The 23,258-nt window shown below is 40.8% G+C and overlaps 1 protein-coding gene and 1 pseudogene across 1 annotated transcript in view; both read left to right on the top strand.

The window, feature by feature from the left end:
- LOC102838295 overlaps positions 1 to 979 on the top strand; it is a 13,110-nt pseudogene extending 12,131 nt beyond the window's left edge.
- Positions 1 to 23,258, top strand: part of LHCGR (luteinizing hormone/choriogonadotropin receptor) — a 130,238-nt gene that overhangs the window by 61,490 nt on the left and 45,490 nt on the right. Inside the window, exons 3-7 of the mRNA XM_006839472.1 lie at positions 5,584 to 5,655; positions 7,854 to 7,928; positions 10,226 to 10,300; positions 14,019 to 14,093; positions 14,182 to 14,259. Coding sequence (XP_006839535.1) covers positions 5,584 to 5,655; positions 7,854 to 7,928; positions 10,226 to 10,300; positions 14,019 to 14,093; positions 14,182 to 14,259 — 375 coding nt within the window. The remainder of the gene's footprint in view (positions 1 to 5,583; positions 5,656 to 7,853; positions 7,929 to 10,225; positions 10,301 to 14,018; positions 14,094 to 14,181; positions 14,260 to 23,258) is intronic.

Here is a 23,258-nt window from a genome sequence, read left to right as displayed (position 1 = left end):
AAAGAAATGAAGAAAGGTATTGCTTTTCCCACCAGCATTTCAGTAAATAATTGTATATGTCACTTGTCCCTTTTGAAGAGAGAGCAAGACTATATTCTCAAGGAAGGTGATTTGGTAAAAATTGACCTTGGGGTCCATGTAGATGGCTTCATTGCTAACGTGACTCACACTTTTGTGGCTGATGTAGCTGAGGAGACCCCAGTAACAGGGCGGAAAGCAGATATCATTAAGGAAGTTCACCTTTGTGCTGAGGCTGCCTTACGCCTGGTCAAACCTGGAAACCAGAACACACAAGTAACAGAAGCCTGGAACAAAGTTGCCCACTCATTTAACTGTACACCAATAGAAGGTATGCTGTTACACCAATTGAAACAGCATGTCATTGATGGAGAAAACACCATTATCCAGAATGCCACAGAACAGCAGAAGAAGGGCCATGAAAAAGCCAAATTAAAGTACATTAAGTATATACTGTGGATGTTCTTGTCAGCTCAGGTGAGGGCAAGGCTAAAGATGCAGAACAGAGAATCACCATTTATAAAGGAGACCCCTCTAAACAGTATGGCCTGAAAATGAAAATTTCACGTGCCTTCTTCAGTGAGACGGAAAGACGTTTTGATGCCATGCCATTTACTTTAAGAACGTTTAAAGATGAGAAGGCCCAGATGGGTGTGGTGGAGTGCGCCAAACATGAACTGCTACAACCATTTAATGTTCTCTATGAGAAGGAGGGTGAATTTGTTGTACAGTTTAAATTTACAGTTTTGCTCATGCCCAATGGCCCCATGTGGATAACCAGTGGTCCCTTCGAGCCTGAACTCATCAAGTCTGAGATTGAGATCCAGGATGCAGACCTGAAGGCTCTCTTTCAGAGTTCTGCAAGCCAGAAAATTCAGAAAAGGGAAAAAAATAAGGCCTCCAAAACTGTAGAGAATGCCACCGTGGGGAACCATTAGAAGAGAATGAAGCGGGGGACTGAGGTGAGTCCCATCTCCCCAGCTTGCCGCTCCTGTCCCATCCCCTTCCCACCACACCCCAAGCTCTGTAAAGTGCAGTTTGTCTTTTTCATCCAAGACCACCAGCAGAATGGGGTTTCCCGGCCCCAGTCCCCATCCCTAACCCATTCTTTTCCAACAACAACCAGCTCCAACTGACTCTGGTCTTGCGAGGCCAGGCTTCCCAGACACCGAAGACTACTTTAAATAGAAAAAAGAAATTGAATAATAAAATCAGGAGTCAAAAAAAAAAAAGAGTGGCTCATGAGTTTGAATTGCCAATCTTGTGTTTCAAACCAACTTTACAGTCCAGTGCTTTATTCCACAACAGTTCAAATTGCCAGTCTTTCAGTTCGTAACCACGTGTTTTTAACTGTTGTGCTACCAGGACTCCTGTATACACATAGAGAGATAAAGAGAGATTGATTTTGAGGAACTGTCTCATGCAGTTGTAGAGGGCTGGCAGTCCAAATCTGTGGGTCCGGTGTCAGGCTGGAAACCCAGGCAGCCATGTATCCAAAAACTGCAGTCCAGGCTTTTCCAGTCTCCAGTGAATCAATTCAGACTTGCTCGTGGCAAACCCATGTAGGCCAGGCAGTGAGCTGGAAATTGGAAATTTTGGCTGAATGTCTATTTACAATCTTGAGGCACAATGCTCTCCCCTTCAGGAAACCTCATGTTTTTTTTTCCTAAAGCCTTCAACTTAAAGGACGAAACCCACCTCTGTTTTTTTTTGTTTTTTTTTTTACCTTCTTTTACATTGTACTTGTTTTGATCATAGACTGACTTCCCAGATTCTCTGAAATCTGTTCTCAACTCTTCCTTCTGTTAACTTAATTCAGGGAGGTACTGCCACGTACGTCAATCTCTGGTTGTTGTCTGTTCTTGTTGGTTCTCAGTCTACAGAACTCCCTTTAGGATGTTTTGCAGCACAGGGTTGGCTTTGGCAAAATCCCTTAGCTTCTGTTTATCTTGGAATGTTTTGATTACACCGTCATATTTGATTAATAGCTTTGTTGGATAAAGGATTCTTGGTTGGCAATTTTTGTCTTTCAGGGTTTTATAAATGTCTCCCCATTGCCTTCTTGCTTGCATGGTTTCTGCTGAGAGATGTGAGCTTAATCTGACTTGCTTGCCTTTGTATGTGACACTTCGGTTTTCCCTGGCTGCTTTCAGAAGTGTCTCCTTATCTTTGATTTTGGAGAGCTTGACTATGATATGTCTTGGTGATTTTCTTTTGGGGTCTATCCTTTCTGGGATTCGTTGAGTTTCTTGAATATTTATCTTTTCACTTTTCAGGATGCTAGAGAAATTTTCTTCCAGAAGTTCTTCAACTATTTCCTCTGTGGACTTGTGGGATTCTTCTTGTTCTGGAATGCCAATAATTCTTAAGTTATTTCTCTTCATGTTGTCCAACATGAATCTTAGACCGTCTTCAGAATTTTTTACCCTTTTTTGTGTTTGTTCTTCTATCTTAGTGGTATTGAGAGGTTTGTCTTCCAGCTCACTGGTTCTGCCTTCCATCTCATCTATTCTATTCCTCTGCCCTTTCAGAGTGTTCTCTATTTCTGTTATTTTGTTATTGATTGTTTGGACCTCTTTCTGTAGCTTTTGAATTGTTTCCAATGCTGTATCTATCTTATTTGATTGTTCTTGTTGTACTTTCCTGGCTTCTTCCTTATGTTTCTCAACTCCATTGTAAAGTGTTTTGAAACATTTTATGATCATTATTCTGAATTCCATCTCAGGCATTTCCAAGGCCTGCCCTCCTTCCAGAATGGAGTCCAGGTCTACTTCTAGGTCATTTGTCTCAGACATTTTATCTTGTTTCTGGACATGTGCTGATATGGTCATCTGCTTTTGCTTCTTGGACATGTTTAGTGCCCACCTCTGTTTTTGAAGGTAATCTGTTTTGCTGTTGTTGTTTAGTGCCGTTGAGTTGGTTCCAACTCATAACAACTCTATATAAAGTTTACAAGATGTGACTGGTGGGTTTGAACCTCCAACTTTTCTGTTAGTAGTCCAATGCTTATCCAACAGTTCAATATCACAACTTGTTGTTTGTTAGGTGACATCAAGTCAGTACCAACTCATAGCGACCCTATACACAACAGAATGAAACACTGCCCAGTCCTGGGCCAACTTGACAATTGTGGCCATGCTTGAGCCCATTGATGCTGCCATTTTGCCAATGCATCTCGCTGGGGGTCTTGATGATATAAATGTCAATCACAACTATAATAACTTTCATAGCAACATCTACACTAGTGTTTAGTCAAACAACTGGACACTATAGCCTAGCCACACTGGCACTTATAATTAACCATCATACTACATCACTTGCACTCAAATGGCTCAAACAAGATTATAGGCAGGTGTGCATAACTCACATAGCACCTTCGACCAGTAGCAGGTCCCTTCTGAGGTTGTAAGGCATCTAACTGGTTTATCTCTGCTCATCGTGGAGGCGATGTTCCTTTCCAATAGGGAAGGCAATCGTTGCTGCATAAACATGTGAAAAGCAAAACTGTTCCCATATTCCTAATGTTCACGGCCCTCCTTTGATAGTCCTTGTGCCAAAACCTAGACCATTGCAGAGACTTAAAAATGCAGTTGGTCATTCATCCCTACTTGACAGATGCTTTGTTCTGAGTTCTTCATTTCTTTTTTCTTCACACATCTTCTTCCTACACTTTAGTATTCATCTATCATTCTGTACTGGTTTGGCTGTTGCCGACTAGTTGCTGATTTCTCAATTTGTATGTGCTGCATAGCTTTTATCTCAATTTTAACACCTAAATTGGTCCTCTAGATGTGAGTGCCTGAAGGAAATTCTCCTATAGCTACCTACTCCTCCACCAAGTGACATGAGATGGCCATATAAATTAACTATAGAAGCAAAGTGATCTGGTTGGGATAATACTGAAATAGATTCCTTGGAAAAGATAAAATCAAAATAGGAGTATATTCTTTGTGAATCTCTCCTTCTCCTGCCTAGTTTCCAATTGTGTTTTCACCATATACTTCTCTGCCTCTCTCCAAGATAGCTTCTTTTCCATCTTCCCAACCAAGTGTGGTTCTACAGGATAAGGCACTGGACCATAAGGTCCATGTAAACCACAAGGTGGGCAGTTCAAACTCATCAGCGGCTTCTTGGAAACCCTATACAAGGTCACTATTAGTTGGAACCAACTAAGCAGCACTTAACAACCAAGCCTATAGGACCAATTTCCAACTGTTTATTGACTATTTTCTTGGTGCCGAGACTTGTGTTTTACATTGTTGTTGTTATGTGCAATGGAGTCGGTTCAGACTCATAGCGACCCTGTACAGGGTTTCCAAGGCTGTAAATCTTTACAGGAGCCGAAAACCTCATCGTTCTCCTGTGGAACTGCTGGTAGTTTCGAACTGCTGATTTTGCGGTTTGCACCCTGATTCATAACCACTACACTACCAGAGCTCCATTAGTTATCTTGATTTTAAACATCACAAGAACTCTGTGAAATAGGAATTAATGTTCCTATTTTACAGATGAAGAAAGTGAAGCATTGTGGTTGTTGTTAGTTACTGTCAAGTTGACATTGACTTATGGTAACCTCATATACAACAGAATGAAGCAATGCCTGGTTCTGGGTTGTTTCCACAATTGGTGGTTTGCTTGAGTCTATTGTTAGAGTCCTGGTGTGGTGCTGTGGGTTAATGCACCCGAAGGCACTTATAATAACATTGTTACAGCTACTGAATATTTTGAGGGCCTTCCAATCTAGGGTCTTCCATCACTACAGTGGATAATGTTCTGCTGTGATGGATAGGGTTTTCCGTTCCTAATTTTTGAAAGTAGACTATCAGACCTTTCTTCCTAGTCTGTCTTAGTCTAGAAGCTCAGTTAAAACCTGTCCACCATATGGCCCTACTAGCATTTTAAATACTAGTATCATAGCTTCCAGCATCATGTTGTTGTTGTTGTCAAGTGTATTGTTAAGTCGGATCCAACTCCTAGCGACTCTGTATAAGGTTTCCAAGGAGCAACTGGTGAGTTTGAATCACCAACCTTGCAGTCCAGTGCATTATTCTCCAGTGCCACACCAGGACTCCTTCCTGTATCATAACAATATGTAAATCATCACAGTCTGACAAACTGTCAGACAGGTGATGGAATTGAAACACAGAAGGCTTAGTACCATGCTTGGGGGCTAATAGGTAGTTGTTGTTGTTGTTGTTGTTAAGTGCCATCGAGTCGATCCCAACCCATAGCGACCGTGTATAGGATTTCTGAGGAGCAGCTGGTGATCTTGAACCACCGACCCTGCAATTCAAATGGCTTTGCAGTCTGGCACATTAACCCACAGCGCCACAATTTGATCTCAAAACTAATGATTTAAACCATTAAATTATACTCTTTGATATAGACCAAGTATGAGTCATGATACATGTCTATTGATAAGTTAGCAATTTCTGAACCTGAATTCAGTTGGGGGACATTCCAGGATCACACACATCTACACACTTGTACTCACATACACACACACTTATTTTATTCATGAACTTAAAAGCCTAAACTCTTTTTCTTTTTCTTTTTCTTTTCTAGATCCCTCACCTATCTCCTTATCAAAGTAATCCCATCTCAAGCTTTCAGAGGACTTAATGAGGTCATCAAAATGTAAGCAAAATACTGAATATCAAAAGACATTCATAATGGAAATAATTTTTTTTTTCCCTAAGACAAAAACACAGCTGAAAGAGGTTAATTTTTCTAGGAGAGAAATTGTCTTTAGGAAACCCTAGTATTTTTTTTTATCTGTATCAATACAAATAATATCCAGGAACCTTTGAAGAAAAGGTGTGATTTTTTAAGAGTCGTTAAAATCCAGGTAATTAACCTTGCTTCAAAGAACTGAATACATTTTGATAAAGTGATGATAAATTCCTCAAGTGGAAAAGAAGATAGATTCTAATCATAAAAACTCTGCTTCTGCTAGAGCAACTAGGCCCCCGGGTCACATTTTCGATAACATCCACATGGAAGAAAATGTGTTGGAAGTTTATTGTGCATCAGAAGGTAATCTTGGAATCTAAAATATAATAAATAAATGACAAAAAGAGTATTTAAATTTGTACTGATGAAAGGCATTTATCCAAATGTAAAGCAACCTGTTAATGTAGTGTGATCTCACCTTTGTGCAAATGTAACTTTAATCCTTTGCCCCTTAGGAGTTGAGACCCAAGCCCCTACTCAATGGCAAGTAACAATTACAATCTTTAGGGGAGCAAACTGCCACAGTAGTAGCTGGTGGGTTCTAACCATTGAACTTTTGATTTAAGTATGTATTGTATGTTAAGTGCTATTGAGTCAGTTGTGACTCTTAGCGACCCAGTACAGGGTTTCCGAGGAGCAGCTGATGAGTTTGAACCGCTGACCTTGAGGTTCAAACGGACCTTGCAGTCCAGAACATTATCCCACAGCATTATAATTCAGCATTTTAACCACTGCACCACTAGGGTTCCTCTATGGTCCAAGACTCTGTATAGAGAGAGAACGTTCTAAGGAAACCAACATTTCAGCACACTCCTTAAAGTTAGCCTGAGCCAAGGATTTCAAAGGTCATTTTCCCTGAGGGTATCTCTGGTCTTAACAATTCCATGAGCTTTGGAAGCTTATTTACATCTGATGCGACTAGGTAAATCCAAACTCTAGGGGAACTTCTGCCTACTCTTTAAGACATTAGCAAGCTATGAAGATAATAAAAATAATTCCTCAAGAATTATTACATATTATAGGAAATTCATTGCAAGTTAGTTACAGACAAGTCCGTTTGTTTGAACCTAACCCTTACTCTTCTGCACTCGAGTTTAAATGTTGAGCTTTGATAACTTTTAATGCATTAAGACTGCCTAATGAGAAAAGCAGCCACACTTAAATAAGCAAACCATTAGGCAAAAACAAGATGAATCAGTCCAAGAACAATCGATTACTCTGTTGTTCATAAAAGACATTAACTGCCTGAGACTCTGCCCTACTGTGGAGTAAAATTCGCATCAGTTCACAAGCCTACAGTGAAAGTTGACCTTCAAAATAAACAAATGTACAGTTTGTAAATTTGAGGTATTTTTTCCTCAGCTGGCAGCAAATACATGGCGGCTTATATTGGAATTTTGTGCTAACACCAATATTTCATACATGCTTGGGGTGTGGTGTATGGCAAAGCCGAATTCTTTATATGTGTGTCTTTTTGTAAAAATCTATTCATTCGCCCATTCATTCATTCTTTCCTTTTTCTTTCTCTATGTGCCAGGCCATATGAAGCCACCATCAATTTAGAAGTGAATGGATCATAATCTTGTCCTTAATTTTCTCACCAAAGTGAGAAAATTACAACTCACTAAGGGACGCTATGCACAGAGGCCTCAAAACAGGATTTAGGAAACAAGAGTTAACATTTATGAACCAATAAATTCAACCCAAGTTAAAACCTCACCAGAGTGATGGAATTGGGATCCCAGAAATCCCGGTCCTAGTCCTGAACTGCCAAAAACGATTTGCCTCTCCTCCCAGGGCATTGATTTCCAGAGCTGTAAAACAAGAGAATCTGACTCGATTTCCTCCAAGTCTATCCACGTCTAACAATCTGTGACTCTGTCACATAAACAGCAGTTACTGAAACTTGCATTTCAGTTGCACCTTGGTGCTCCTAAAGATGTTCCTTTATAACGTGAGGACAACTCTGGAATCCCTGTCCTTTTTCAGAGGGGGTCCCTGGAGCCTGGTTGTGGGGTCACACATAGCGTACTGTCACAAAGATACAGCTGTTTCTCACATGTATCTTTTTTTTTTCTTTTCTTTTCTTTTTTTTCCCTTAGTGAAATCTCTCAGAGTGATTCCCTGGAAAGGATTGAAGCTAATGCCTTTGACAACCTTCTCAATTTGTCAGAAATGTAAGCATCAGCTAACAGATAGTTTATTGCTGTACACTATTACGCTCACTGGCTGGAGCCCACTTGGTATTTGTATTCCAGCATCCACTGCTAGGAATCCATGAGGAAAAGACTACAGCAATTACTAGGTACAGGCAGGCACTAATTTCTCTCACTGCAGTGGCCTGAAGGTTGCTATGGTGACAACTGCTTCTCCCTGGGAGCTGCATAAACTCTGAAACATCACTACATAAAGTTGGAAATTAAAATTGGCATTGTGGAGTCCCGCCAAGTTGCTCTTACCTTATAGAACAGAGGGTTTGGAATACTTGGAATGATTTTTTTAAAAATTAGAAAGGAGCTTAGAGATTATGAATTGGCTCTTTGGGAAGTATTTTGGCATATTCATTCACTTAGTAAACACTTCTTGAATACTTGCCATGTCATAATCCTGTGTTGGGCATGTAAGTATTTCGTTTGTTGTTGTTTTATGATTGTGATGTTTTAGAAATATCTCTTTAAAATAATACTTTCTAAATTAACATTTTCCCCCAATTCACAAAAAAAGATTTGAGTAGACTGCTTTCATTCAGTTTTAAAATAATGAACCTGTGGCCCCAAGAGGTTTACTGATTTGCACAATGTCACCAAAAAAATTAGTGTTAGAGCTGGGACTTGAAATCAGGCCATGTTAAGTTACTCTTGAACCGGAGCTGCTAGAAGAGTGCTCAAACCTCACCTGCTTAAGACTTTTGAAAGCTAAGGGAAGGGAACGAGCAACCATTTTTAAGCATATGCACTTGGATCTTCTCTAAGTTGTGTCATTTCATTCTCACAGCTGCCCAGCAAATTGGGGCAATTATTCTTTCTATGCAGTAGAAGGAAAGGAGTCCCAGAAAGTGATACATTTGCCAATGGCAGGATTCCAACGTGGCCCATATTTCTTCAAAGCTTGAGAATTTTCAGCCTATTAATGATCCAATTAGTGATTATTTAAAAAGAATAAGTAATGGGTAAGTATGTGAGTACCCACTAGGTATCCAAACTTGAGGCAAATCCTGCTGGAATACAGAGGTAAAATCTAGTCTCCCTCAGTAGAGAACCGTGCACAAAGGACAGAGACTAACTCACCAAACAATTATGGAGCGATCCCAAGTAATGGATAGTTACGTGCAAATGGTGTCGTCTGGGCTTGGCAGTGGGACAGAATCACATGTGGGCTCATTACAATTACAGATGATAGTCCTATCCCAGACCTGGAAGTCTGCAGTTTTAACAGAGCTCCCAGATGAAACTGAAGCACAGCTTATATTGAGAATCGCTAGGGCAGCTAAAGATAAATAGAGCTTCCCATGACACAAAGCAACATTTATCAACAGAAATAGAAATAGCGTTAAGTGCTCTAAGGGAACATTTATAGATTTTCCCCAAGTACTGTGAGAGTCAGATGCTAGAAACCTGAGACTCCGTTGTAGACTTCATGCAGACTATCTCAGTTTTGTGCATAACTATATCATTAATACCTAGAACGTTGGTGCTCAGTACATTTTGTTGAACAAATCAAGGTATGAATGAAGGGTGGGGGGGTCGGTCTAAGGTCATACCCCAAAGATCCTAGCAGATGAAGTTCTCTTTCTCTCCACCTGGACACTGTCCTGTATAGTCCATGATTGCTTGACTCAGTTATTGTAAAAATCATTGCAATAAAATGTCACTCACTCTGAAAAATCAAAAGGACTTAACCAAAAGATGGAAAGAGGCACCCAGAGGGGGCAACTAGGGTTGAAGTCAGAAAAACTGGGTTTCCATCCACATCCTTCTACTTCTCAGCTGAGATATTTTATAAATAAACTATTTTTTTTTTAAACCCAGAAGCCCCTAATCTCTACTGGATTTCCATCTGGATACTAAGGTTACATGGCTGTCAGCCCAACACAAAGAAAGCCAGTTTGCCTACAGGGGAGATTAGTTCATTGGCTCATCTCCCCTAGGATGTGACTCTCCTGCAGTGCCCAGCATGCAGACTCCTCTGTGGGGCCTGACCTGATTGACTTGGAGCTCTGGATATCTTGAAGTGAGCAGTTGGTGCTATCTCCTAGGTGTAGTGCTCACACAGATTCAGCAGGAGAGTGAGAAGAGTTTCCTGGAATGAGCTGACAGGCCCTCCCTATCCATTCCCCTTCCCCAGGCCTCAGGAGCACCTCTCAAACATGAAAATCACTTGACTTTGTTGATACCACTTTCACCCAGTATCCTCTGGCATCCTCAAACAATATACTCTGTTAAATTGATGCTTGCTTTTCCTTCTCTCTTTGCAGACTGATCCAGAACACCAAAAGCCTGATGTTCATCGAGCCTGGAGCATTTACAAATCTCCCTCGGTTAAAATACCTGTGAGCAATTTTCTTCTTTAAGCAAACAGGGAGGAGAAGGAGTCCTGGTGTGGCACTATAGGATAAGCACAGGACCGCAAGGCCGGTTTGAACTGCAAGGTCCGCAGTTCAAATTCACCAGCCACTCCTCGGAAACTATGGGTTAGAACTGACTCAACTGCACTTAACTCCACAGCAAGAGCGGAGAAGGGAATACTGGGTGAAAATCAGAACAAAGAGCTGAGAAGAGTATTTTCAGTCATACAGAGTTGAATCTTGAACAACACGGTTTGAGCTGTGAGGGTTTGCACCACCTTCTGAGTGAGCATGACACGCTGTTTGAAATTGATACTCACAACACTCGAACTCACTGCAATTGTTGTTGTTTAGTGCCGATTCTGACCCATAGTGACCCTGTATAAGGTTTCCAAGGAGCAGCTGTGAGCTTGAACTACCGACCTTGCAGTTCAAATGGCACCGGAGTCTGACACATTAACCCACAGCAAAAAGGTGGGAAAAGGAAAAGTTCAAGTCTGTGTTGTTCAACTATACTTAGGATCACTTGCTCACCCAGTTCAGTCTTCTGACTTTAATTCAATCAGAATTTCTGAGGGCCTATTCTCACCAGCCGCTCCTCAGAAAGCCTATACAGGGTCACGATGAGTAGGAACTGACTTGACTACACTTAACAACATCACTTATGTGCTAAAAGAACCCTGGTGGCACAGTGGCTAAGCACTCAGCTGCAACCCAAAAGGTCAGCCAGTGGGACCCACCAGCTACCATGGGAGAAAGATGGGACTGTTTGCTGCTGTAAAGATTGGAATTATTATGGGATGCTTCTGTTCTGTCCTATGGAGGGAGCTGCTATGGGTTAGAATCTCAACTTGATGGCAATGAGCACTGTGTGCTAAAGAGTCCTAATGACACAATGATTAAGTGTTCAGCTGCTAACAAAAGGTTAGCAGTTCAAACCCACCTAGCAGCTCTGCCAGAGAATGGCTTGACAATCTGCTTTCATAAAGATTTCAATCAAGAAAACCCTAGGAGCAACTCTGTCACATGGGGTCTCTATGAATCAAAAACAACTCAATAGTATCCAAGGATGTTGTTGTTGTTAAGTGCCGTTGAGTCGATCCTGACCCATAGCAACCCTGTATAGGGTTTCCAAGGAGCAGCTGGTGAGCTTGAACCACCGACCTTGCAGTTCAAATGGCTTTGCAGTCTGACTCATTAGCCCGCAGCGCCACACCAGGATAGTATGTGCTACTGTGCCGGCTGCTTACACACACTCGTAAGTGGTTCCCCACATTTTCTCTGTCCCAAATGCACCCCTTTGCAGTAATTTTTAAAGTTGGGTTGGGAATGAGGGTTCATGACACTTTAACAAGGCTCAGAATCTCTAAGGTGGGTGGTGATGAGGGCAGAGAGCAGGAGAAAATGGAGGAAGAACAGATGATTTGTGGCATTGTAGGATAAGCGCTGGAGTCCTGGTGTGGTGCTAAGGGTTAATGCACTAGACTGCAAAGTGGGTTTGAACGGCAAGCTTGGTGGCTCAAGCTCACCAGTCGCTTCTTGGAAACCTTCTAGAGGGTTGTTATGATGGCCCTTAACAACAACAACAGGATAAGCACTGGACCATGAGATGGCTTTGAACCATAAGTTCAGCAATTTAATCTCACCAAACGTTCCTCAGAAACCCTATACATGGTAGCTATAAGTTGGGACCAACTCCATGGCACTCATCAGCAACAACAACTAGTTGAGGATTCGTGACATACTTAATTCCATATACTTGCTCATTCATCAACTAAAAACATTTTAAGCATTGCCTTAAGGTAGGCACTGTACCATATAAACAAAATCATTATTGTCTCATTAAATGTTACCAAGTCCATTGAGTAGTAGTAAAGGTTGAATACCACTATTGCCCAATAGATTCATTGCCAAGAATACAGAAAACTCCTGAAATTACTATAAATTTACTTCTGTGGATCTTCTCACGTATCAAATAATTCTTTATTCAAATATAAAAATTTTAATCACCTTAATTCAAATGTTCTCTCTCTTTCCCTCCTGAGAAATTAAATTTCATAAAATCCCCTGCCCCCATCACCATCAAAAAAGAAGGGACAAGGAAGGGTCAGCTTCTCTCTGGAGTCTTTTATACAGTCTCACTTCAAATTCTTTCAGGAGCTCCTCTGGCATCTTCAACACTGCACAGCTCCAACCTCAAGCTTTCTGCTTTTCTAAATTTCCAGGGGTCGCTATGGGTCGGACCCGACTCGATGGCACTTAACAACAACAACAACAACAATCTTCAGGACACACATAAGCACACTGCAGCAACAGTCACTTAAGAAAATGTAAGAAAACCCCCAGAACCAAATCTGACCACTGCAGCCCCTTAGTCCCTAAGCATCATTAGACTACACCAGTACACTGTGCAATTTAAGCTACCCAACACTAACGCCACCTATTGCCACCAGAGAGAGAGGCAGAGATTCAGTGGGATCTGGGGAAATGGGTGAACAGGAGCACAGAAAGAGCCAAAACTGAACCCTAGCTTCACACCATTGTTACTAGGTCCCTATCCATTTCTACATCTTGTCCAGAGTCCATGCCCAGTGAGTTTAAAACTTTATTGGATGAACCCAGATACCTGAACTCCTCTGAAGGAACCTTATCCCTCCATTTAATCTATTACTGCAACCTCTCTTATTTGGGGAAACTAAATTAAAAAGGAACCTTGAATAATTCCAAATACCCAAAGAATGTTTAATGATTTTAGTGAAATACAAGGAAGAACTTGCTAAGATGCATGGTGGTTACAGTATTTTTTAATAACAATAGATTTTAATTTCTCACACAGAGAGTAATCTTCCTGAAGTGTTAAAAATTTGTTCCACAGTAGAAGAACACTTTCTGGAACTATCAAGAGCATAGAATAAACTAATTACCCAAAGGAAATGGAATGTAACACAATAGGAAAACACAATTAATGCAATAGGAAAAGACCACTGGTTGGAATATATATATACATATAAATGAGGAAGACCTAAAAATACAATACACACCCCTAAATCTAAATAGTTGTTGTTAGAGCAACTTTCCCAAAGGGCTTCTTGTTGCTGTTAAGTGCTGTTGAGTTTTGAGTCATAGAGACCCTTAATAGGGTTTCCAAGAAGCCATTGGTGGGTTTAAACCAAGGACTTTGTGGTTAGCAGCCAGTGATTATCCTACAGTGCCACAGCACGACTCCCATAGGCTTGTTGCTGTTAAATGTGGTCCCGTCGGTTCCAACTCCTATTAAACCCTATGTAGGGTTTCCAAAAAGCAGCTGATGGGCTGCAATCGCCAATGTTGTGCTTATCAAGTCCAGTGCTTATCCTATAGATCCATACCTAGACTCCCCCCCATATGCTTGTTATTGTTGTTAAGTACCATCAAGTTGGTTCTGACTCATATCGACACTGTATATAGGGCTTCGGAGGAGTGACTGGTTCAAACTGACCTTGCAGTCTAGTGCATTATCCTGCAGCACTACACCAGGAGCTTTTAAATTGTAATGGTCTTCATCTGCTAAAACTGTTACTGATAAAACCAAACTCAATATTTGTAGTTTAATGTGAAAATGATGTTTACAAAGTGTCTTTGTGTTCCATTTTATCTTTGTGCCTTAATGTCAATTACTTTACCTACTCTCTGCTTTGAATTACCATCCTGCCCCAAATCACAGGAGCATCTGTAATACAGGCATCCAAAAGCTTCCAGATGTTACGAAGATCTTCTCCTTAGAATTTAACTTCATTCTGTAAGTACCAGGCTGATTGCTATGCATAATATTTCCCTATTTGTAGCTAAAATTTAGAAAGTAAATATTTCTCATTTCTTTCCTCAAGGGAAATTTGTGATAACTTACACATAACCACCATACCAGGAAATGCTTTTCAAGGCATGAATAATGAATCCGTAACACTGTGAGTAAATCCCAGAGTCATGTGCTGCTATGCAGCCACCTGCTATTTCAACTTCTAGTTTCAGGTGAGCTCTTTCTCATGCTTTACCAAGTTTCTCAAGGTACTCTGGTAACGTAGTGGTTACGAATCGGGCTGCAAACCGCAAGGTCAGCAGTTCGAAACTACCAGCTGTTCCGCGGGATAAAGATGAGGCTTCCTGCTCCCGTAAAGATTTACAGCCTCAGAAACCCTATACAGGCCACCACCACCACCAAGTTTCTCACTCACCCGTGGCAATCTGCTTGATCTGAAAAGTCATGAGTGGGAGGAGCTATGTGGGAATTGCAGCTGGATGTTTGTTTACATAGCAAATAGCAACCAAGTCCAGTTTAATTTAATCAAATGGGCCCTGAGGATTCTCAGTGAGGGCATTTGCAACTAGGGTTAAGGACCAGTTCATTTTGGTTGACATCCCCACCCCAATGCTGAGAGTTTGCATTTCTATCCCAGATATATTGAGTCTGAATCTACATTTTAACAGCCTATAAGAATTACCTGGAGTGGACATGCAAATGAATGAACCGGTTCAAAGCCCTGTCTCCCACTGATGAAATTGGCTCTGCATTGCTATAATGCTTGGAGGAAGGGCAAACATAGTCTGGAGGAAAGTGGTTGCCCTGCTTCAATCAGAGCACAGAAATGTAAGGATTTTGACTGAGAAGGGTTTGGAAGAATGTCCTCCAAATGGGGAAAGTAGTTGAATAATAGATCCTACTCTCATCCTCTAATTTTTCACCTTGCCTTTGGATTCTTTTCACTTTGTTTGTGGAGCAATACAATCAATGCCCATTCCCAAAACTTTTTCAATACTCAGAAGTCATGGTTTTCTGACGTGACAGTCATTCCCAGATTACCGAACTCACAGGTCCTGTCCCTTTCATGCTGCTTCCTAAAGTCTTGTTGATCTTCAGACCAAAGAATGGACCTTCAGTGTCTTCAGGAAGCTAATTAGAAATGCAAATTGTGAGGTCTACGCAGACCTACCAACTCAAACTCTCCATTTTTCACAAAATCCCTAGGTGATTCAAATGAACATTAAAGTTTGAGGGACACTGTTCTAAAATAATCCAACCTATTCAACACCTGCCTAACTTCCTTCCCTCTGGGATCCCTGCCACATGGGGTGCCCTTCTTTGCCCATCATTCAGAAGCAGTAGCCTCGGTACTATCCCCCAGATTGGACTCCTGGTGTGGCTCTGTGGGCTAATGCATCCGACTGCAAAGTCGTTTGAACTGCAAGGTCAGTGTGGTTCAAGCTCACCAGCTGCTCCTTGGAAACCTTATACAGGGTTGCTATGGGTCGGAATTGCAACAACAACAACAATCCCCAGATTAAAGCCCAATAATTATATTCACGTCTACTCCCCACATCCATAGTCTTCTCATTCTTTCTGCTTTGATTACAGCCCATGGTGGGATTATGATGAAGCAATAAATGGGCTCACCCTTAGGGAATAGAAGAGACAGAGAGGACTATGACAACCCTGAAATGAGAAAGTGGATGTGAAAGGCGAGGAAGGCTAAGTCAGAGAGCTCCCTTCTGAACCAGTGTTGTGGTTGTTAAGTGCCATCGGGTTGGTTTCATCTCATAGCAACCCTGTATAGGGTTTCCGAGTAGGGTTTCTGAGGAGTAGCTAATGGGTTTGAACCATCAACCTTGCAGTAAGTAGTCCAGTGCTGACCTTACTGTGCCACCCAGGACTCCTGCTCAAAGTATTGCCATCAAGAAAATACAACGTAGCACCAAAAATACTTCCAAAATTCTTTACTTGCAAACTCGTAAACATTAAGAAGGAGACTCTGTAGATCCTAATGCTTCCTTGTTGTTGTTAAGCGCTGTTGAGTCTGTATTGACTCACAGTGATTTCCAAGGAGCGGCTGGTAAGTTTGAACCACCGACCTTGCCGTTAGCAGTCCAGAGCTGATCTTACAGTGCTACCCCAGGACTCATCATAGACGTCTTTTCCTACTCCCACCACTTCCCTCACACTTCACAGATCTCCCAGCAGTCTGTAAAGTATTTCTAAGCCCTCACTTAAAAAGGGTCTAGAACTACTCATTAATCATGTCAGAAACAGGGAACGCACAGAGCTAACTCAGATTGGGGATGTACCTTCATGCCTTGGAATTTGGGTCTTCAATTATTCGTATTTTTATTGGGAACACAGAAGAATTATCATAAAATTCCTATCATATCAAAAAATTCATCATCCTGGTGTGATGCTATGGGTTAATGAACTAGACTGAAACGTCAGTTTAAACCTAAAGGTCAGTGGTTCAAGCTCACCAACCATTCCTTGGAAAGCCTATATAGAGTTCCTGTGAGTCCGAACCAACACGACATCACTTAACAACATCAACAACAAGGAGAAGAAATAATGAAAGTATAAGCTGATAGATACTTATCAAGGGAATGTGTTGTACATAGAAAGATTGCAAAAGAAATCCTTTTGGGCTAGAGGAATCAGAAGAAGCTATGTGGTGGAGATGAGGTTTAAATAAGACCCCAGAGAATAAATAAAATTTGTATGGATAAACATGATAATAAAAAAAAAAAGATGCAAATCCATTGCTATCTATTGGTTCTGACACATGGATGGCCCATGTGTTACCGAGTATGTGTTCCACAGGGTTTTCTTGGCTGGAATCTTTTTGAAACAGATCTCCAGAACTTTATTCCATGGTACCACTTAAGTTTAGTACTTGAGAACAAACCATTTGCAACACTCTATTCTTGGGGGAAGTGGGGGTCATCTTCCCACACTGTTTTAGACAGTATTTTATTGTGACCCACAAAGTTTTCCTTGGCTAATATTTCAGAAGTAGCTCTCCAGGCCTTTCTTCCTAATCTTAGTCTGGACGCTCCGCTGAAACCTGTCCACCATGTGACCTTGGCATAACTTCCAGCATCAGAGCAACAGGCTATGACAAGCTGGCAGATGAGTGGTGGAATATTTACATAGCATGTATTAAACACCTGCACAGTACTAAGTCTTTCAAAACTTATTTATACCTCACAGCTGCCTTATGAGATAAGGACTTTCAGCCCCATTTTCAGATGAGGTAACCAAGGAACAGAGAGGTAAAGTAATTTGCCCAAGGTTCATGCAATCTGGCTTCAGGGTATTTTCTTAACCAACATGTTCTACCACATACAGATAAAGGGACTCGAGGAACCCACACAAGGGGACATTGAGGCCAGAGAAACAAGGGGAAAAGGGTGTGGCTTACTCAACTGGAGTAAATACTCTATGTAAGGGATGGGAAAGAAATTTCAGTAAGTAATGGACAATGGATTCCAGAGGGTCTTGAAGATCAAGAAAACAGGTTTAAAGGCTCAGAGGTAACTCTACAAGAAAAGTGGGGATGGGGGGAAACAAAAACCAAAAAACGCTAGTACAAAAGCCTCAGGCTTCTGATGTGGTACTATAGAATAAGCACTGGACTGTTAACTACAAGGTTGAAATCTACCAACTGCTCCTCAGAAACCCTATTCAAGGTCACTATGAGTCAAAACTGACTCTTCACTAATTCAACAACAAGAAGAATAGCCTTAAATATTCACAGCTTCCTTTAATTTTGTCTAAATTTTAAAATGTTCAGGATCCAAGTGCTATGCCTCCCAAGTAAATGTACAGCAATGGAGATGATAAGTTAGGAATGAAAAACAGAAGAGAAGTATCAAGAAGAAAATAAATGTTAGGAAAATCCATAGGGTTTTATGAGCCCACAATATATGGACACCCCAACAAATTCAAGGAGAAACCAAGATTCATTCTCACACATCAGATTTCAGTGTGCACATACAAGAGTTACATGATATTCTTATGTTGAGAGCCATTCACTTCTGTTGGTTATTATTTTAGAGAGAATAACACATGCCAGCAAGGTATAATTGTCCCACCTCTGAAGTTAATGAGAATTTCAGACCCATCTCCCCCACATACTTGTGGGGGCATTGTGTTCCATCCCACTCCTGGACCTCAGCCCATCATCTGTAAGGGGAGTGATTAGTCATTTGCTTGGCCTTATTCTCTGCTGAATGGATCCTTCTGTTTCCATGTAGAAAACCCCACTGAAAAAAATGGACATTACACTTAAGGAGGGAAAAAGACCCACACCCTATTTAGAAAATAATGAAACAAGTCTTCTTGTTTCATTATTAGTAGTATAAGCAGTGCCTTGATTACAAATGAGTTCACTTCCTAAATCTGTCTGGAAGCCAAATTCGTACCTAAATCAGGACAGTTAGGTATAATTCATATCTAAGGTCAATTAGTCAACTGCGTCTCTTGTTGTTGTTGTTGTAGTTTAGTGCCGTTGAATCAGTTCCGACTCATCACAACCCTGTATATGGTCTCCAAGGATAACCTGGTAGATTTGAACCGTGACCTTTTAGTTCAAACCGACCTTGAGGTCCGGTATAGGATACTACAGTGCCATACCAGGACTCTTAGTATATAATATATAGTGTACCTTTCCATGCATAGAAAAGAACTAAAGAAATCATTCCAGATACACTCAAATAATCTTTACCATAATAACACACTAATAATAACATTTTGATGCTTGTCACCAAGTAGCACCCATTTGTGATTACAAACCATTGTATATAACGTCAAATCTTTAATAGGTTTTGCAGGGGGTGTGTTTATACCTATATATTGGATGTATAGGTTCCTAACACAAGGAACTGCTTATATTTGAGATTTTTCTTTCTGTGGAAACTTTCCTGCCATTGGCCCACCCAAATCTCTACCCACTGTGAATTCAGTTAATGAAAACAAAACCTTCCACTTGATGCTTGAGAAGCTCAGTGGGTGGAGCTATTGCTAAAACTCTGTATTATACTCTCTGTAATGTCCTTTTATAGCCACTTTGTTTTTTCATTAAATCTCAAGAGGCCACCTTTAAAAGTCCTCCCAGAGTAAGTGGAACTTGGCTGTACCACCTTTAAAAAAATATTTCACTTGATTGCTCATACTAGTCTCCAAAAAGACAATCTTGATTTATGTTTGAACTTCACAAAGAGAAGGGAATGTCATGGCAGTTAATTCTCCAAGACCCTTCAGAAAATGGGTGCCTGGCTAAGGAAGATAAGATTCCAGGTTGCACAGATGACAAACCATAGAAACGGTTGGGCACTGAAACAGGAAACATGGGCCCTAGTCCTGGCTTTGCTTCGAACCAACTGAGCAGCCTTATCAAGTCATACCAGTTCACCATGCCTCAGTCTCTGTCTAGTCAATGGATTATCAATTTCTCCTTGTGCAACACATGGGACCGCTATGAGTCAGAATCAACTAGATGGCAACAGGTTATGTTTGCTTCTTGTACAAATCCAATCAGATTGCGAGCATCAACTAGACTCTATCTCTACAATTCAAATTTAACAGTCAGCAGCCCCAATCAAGTCAGTAATATGTTTCAGACAGTCCTGAAAACATCAAGTCTATCACTTATTTTAAATGTTTTTTTTTAATAGTCTAATCAGCATTGGACTGCGAACCACAATGTTGGCAGTTCAAACCCACCAGCTGCTTCTTGGAAACCCTATACAGGTTTGCTATGAGTCTAACCAACTCGATAGCACGTAAAAACAACAACAATCCATTAAAAAATGGAAATAGCCATACAATGAACATTTCTATATACCTCGTTTAGATTTACCAGCTATTAACACCTTGCCAAACATCCACGTACACACACACACACACACACATATATCCTCTCTATGTGCACATACACATACATGCATAGCTTCTCTCACTACACACAAATACAAGAGCAATTCAATCAAAAGGTATTGCTACAAAATCATAGGAACCTTTATTAAACAAACATATCAAAAGGTGAAGCTAGTGTTTCTCAATATATCCTCCATCAAGATCTATATACTTCTGAAGGTGGTGTTAACCATCCCTCCAGCCTTTCCTTGGAGAATTCAGGTACCCTTGGATTTACATCACATCAGAATGTTAGTTTGGGCAACCTTGAGGGAGTAAAGTCAAGTTCCTTTGAAATCTAATTGGAGTTTGGAGAACAAAAGAAGTCTAAAAAAGCAAAATCCGGATCTAGGGCAGAGAGAAGGAGCTCTGGTAGTCTAGTGGATTACAAACTGGGCTGCTAATCTCCAAGGTCAGTAGTTCTAATCTACCAATCACTTTGAGGAGAAAGATGAGGCTTTCTGCTCCAATAAAGATTTACAGCCTCTGAAACATAAATGCCACAAAGATTTGCAGCCTCAGGGTGGCTATGAATCAGAAATGACTAAGTTGGCACCCAACCACCACCACCAGGGTGAATGGAGCAGGTTCCCAATTAAATTCTCATAGGGCAATCCTTGCAACCCTTGAAAAATGAGCAGGTGCATTGTTTTGATGGGGAAAATTCCTTGGCACAACTTTTCTGAGCTGAAATTCTCTGCCTTGAATTTAACTGGCCAAGCAGATCCCCTCAGCATCTACTGTGTTGATTGTATCTTTTTTTAAGGCACCCTACGGGAGCTCTGTTAGTGTAGTGGTTATGAGTTGGGCTGCTAACCTCAGGGTCAAAATATAAAACAAGACTTCCAACTGTTCCACAGGAGAAACATGAGGCTTTCTGTTCCTGTAAACATTTGTTTGGAATAAACCCATGCCTGTATGAACTGGCGTCCTAATAACAATTCTTTTTTACTTACCCTCATATGTAAGTATGAATGGGCTTCAAAAAATTCATGAAAGAAGTCCATTATCTTTTAGTTTCATTTTTCCACAAAGAACTTCATACAAAACTTGACACTTCCCTCCTAAATTCTTCAATACCTCCTAAATACAAGAAAATCAACATGAATGTCATGGCATCATCCAACCTAGTGTTCATATACCAATATCCCATATGATTCCAAAAATGTCTTTAAAAGATGTTTGTTTGTTTTTTAATTCAGAATACAAATAAAAATTTACTTGTTGCATTTTGCTATGATATTTCTTAGTTCCTCCCAGTGCCCCTCATCCCTCATCTAAAACAGCTCCCCTGATTTCTTGTTCTTTCTGATGCTGATTTTGAAGAGGCTGGGCCAATTGTCTAGATCTGACTATCTTCACAAGTAGATACAGGTCCACCATTTCTGCAAGAACACCACAGAGGGGATGCTGTGTTTCTTACATTACATCAAAGTAGGTGGCACATTATGTCACACTCTCGCATTACTTAGCTGTTTGGTTAAAGTAGCTACTGTCACACTCCTTTTTAAGGGTGCATTTTTCCTTTTGTAATTAACAAGTAAACTCTGGAAGAATCTCTGACTCTGTGTGAATATCTTGTTCCCCAACAGCCTTTTCACCAGTTGTTTCAGCATCCACTGATGGTCCTGGACTAAAACAGCTGTTACTTAAACTCATTGCTATTCCAGATTCTGACTCTTAGGGAACCTATAACACAGAGTTGTTGTTGTTATGCACTGTCGTGTTGCTTCTGACTCATAGTGACCCTGCATAGTGTTTCCAAGGCTGTAAATCTTTACAGGAGCAGAATGCCTCATGTTTCTCCCATGGAACAGCTGGTAGTTTCAAACTGCTGACCTTGAGGTTCATAGGTACATTCTTAACTACTGAGCCACTGGGAATCCTTGGAGGTTTTCAGGAGTCACCAAGTAATCATTTGAAATTCTATGATTCTTTCTAATGCAGCATTCTTCTGGGGTGGGGGTGGGGGGGAGATGAAAAAAAACTTTCTTTTCTTCCCTTCTCTTCTCTGTCTTAGTCTTTCTTCAAGTATCACTATAGAGCATATACATATAATTTAAAGGTGCTAAATAAAGTGGGAGAAAAAGTGGAGCAAAACATAACATTTTTTAAAAGACCAGGCTTCAGAATCTCCAGAGAGACAGAGATGCCCTTTGGGTGGTTGATGATGCATGGAGGGGATTGGAACCATGGCAATGAGATGATATACGATGGAATGAATATAAAACTAAAGTTCTCCCATGTAAACTATCATATAATTCACAATAAAACATTAAAAAAAAAACCAGGCTTATTGGTCAGAAAGAGGTTTGAGAAACCCGAAACTATGTCCCCTGACCACCCTTCAAGTGTGGAAAGGAACCCACTCTCATGGCTCAATTTCTAACCAAGCATTAGTTAATGCACTGGGCCACAAGGTCAGTTTAACCCACAGGTGGATGGTTCAAACCCACCAGCTGCTCCCTGGAAACCCTATATAGGGTTGCTATGAGTCAGAAGTTACTCGATGTCACTTAACAACAAGTAGCTAGGTATACAGGGCAACAACACTAGTGAGGTATGCACACCATAACATGGTCAACAATTCAAGATCAAAAAGGCAGCATTTACCTAAGGACAAAGTTTAGAAGGACTGGAAAAGAAGGTTGAAATGAAACAAGAATCAGACAGCTAAAGTGGGAAAATTGATGTTACATAGAGGGGCTTGTTGTTGTTGTTATGTGTCGTGGAGTCGGTTCCGACTCATAGGGACCCTGTACAGGGTTTCTGAGGCTGTAAATCTTTACGGGAGCAGAAAGCCTCATCTTTCTCCCGCAGAACGGCTGGTGGTTTTGAACTAATGACCGTGAGATTAGCAGCCCGATTCGTAACCACTACGCTACCAGAGCTCCTTATAGAGGAGCTTCCAATCATTGAAATGAAATAAAGTATATGATTTGTTGAATGTAAAACTGAAGATTTGCTCTGTAAACCTTCTCTCATTCACAGTTGTTGTTAAGTGCTGTTGAGCTGGTTCCGACCCACAGCAACCCTGTATAAGTTTCTGAGGAGCAACTGGTGAGCTTGAATCACCAGTCCAGCTCATTAGCCCACAACACCAGAACTCAATTTACAAAAGAAGTTAAAATATTTATTGTTGTTGTTGCTGTTAAGTGTCATAAAGCGGGATCTTACTCATAGTGACCCTGTGTAGGGTTTCCGCTGGTGTCCTGGTGTAGCACTGTGGGATAA

This window comes from Chrysochloris asiatica, unplaced genomic scaffold, assembly GCF_000296735.1.
Source record: "Chrysochloris asiatica unplaced genomic scaffold, ChrAsi1.0 scaffold00024, whole genome shotgun sequence".
In the NCBI taxonomy this organism is placed as follows: domain Eukaryota; kingdom Metazoa; phylum Chordata; class Mammalia; order Afrosoricida; family Chrysochloridae; genus Chrysochloris; species Chrysochloris asiatica.
This window is presented reverse-complemented; position numbering and strand designations above follow the sequence as displayed.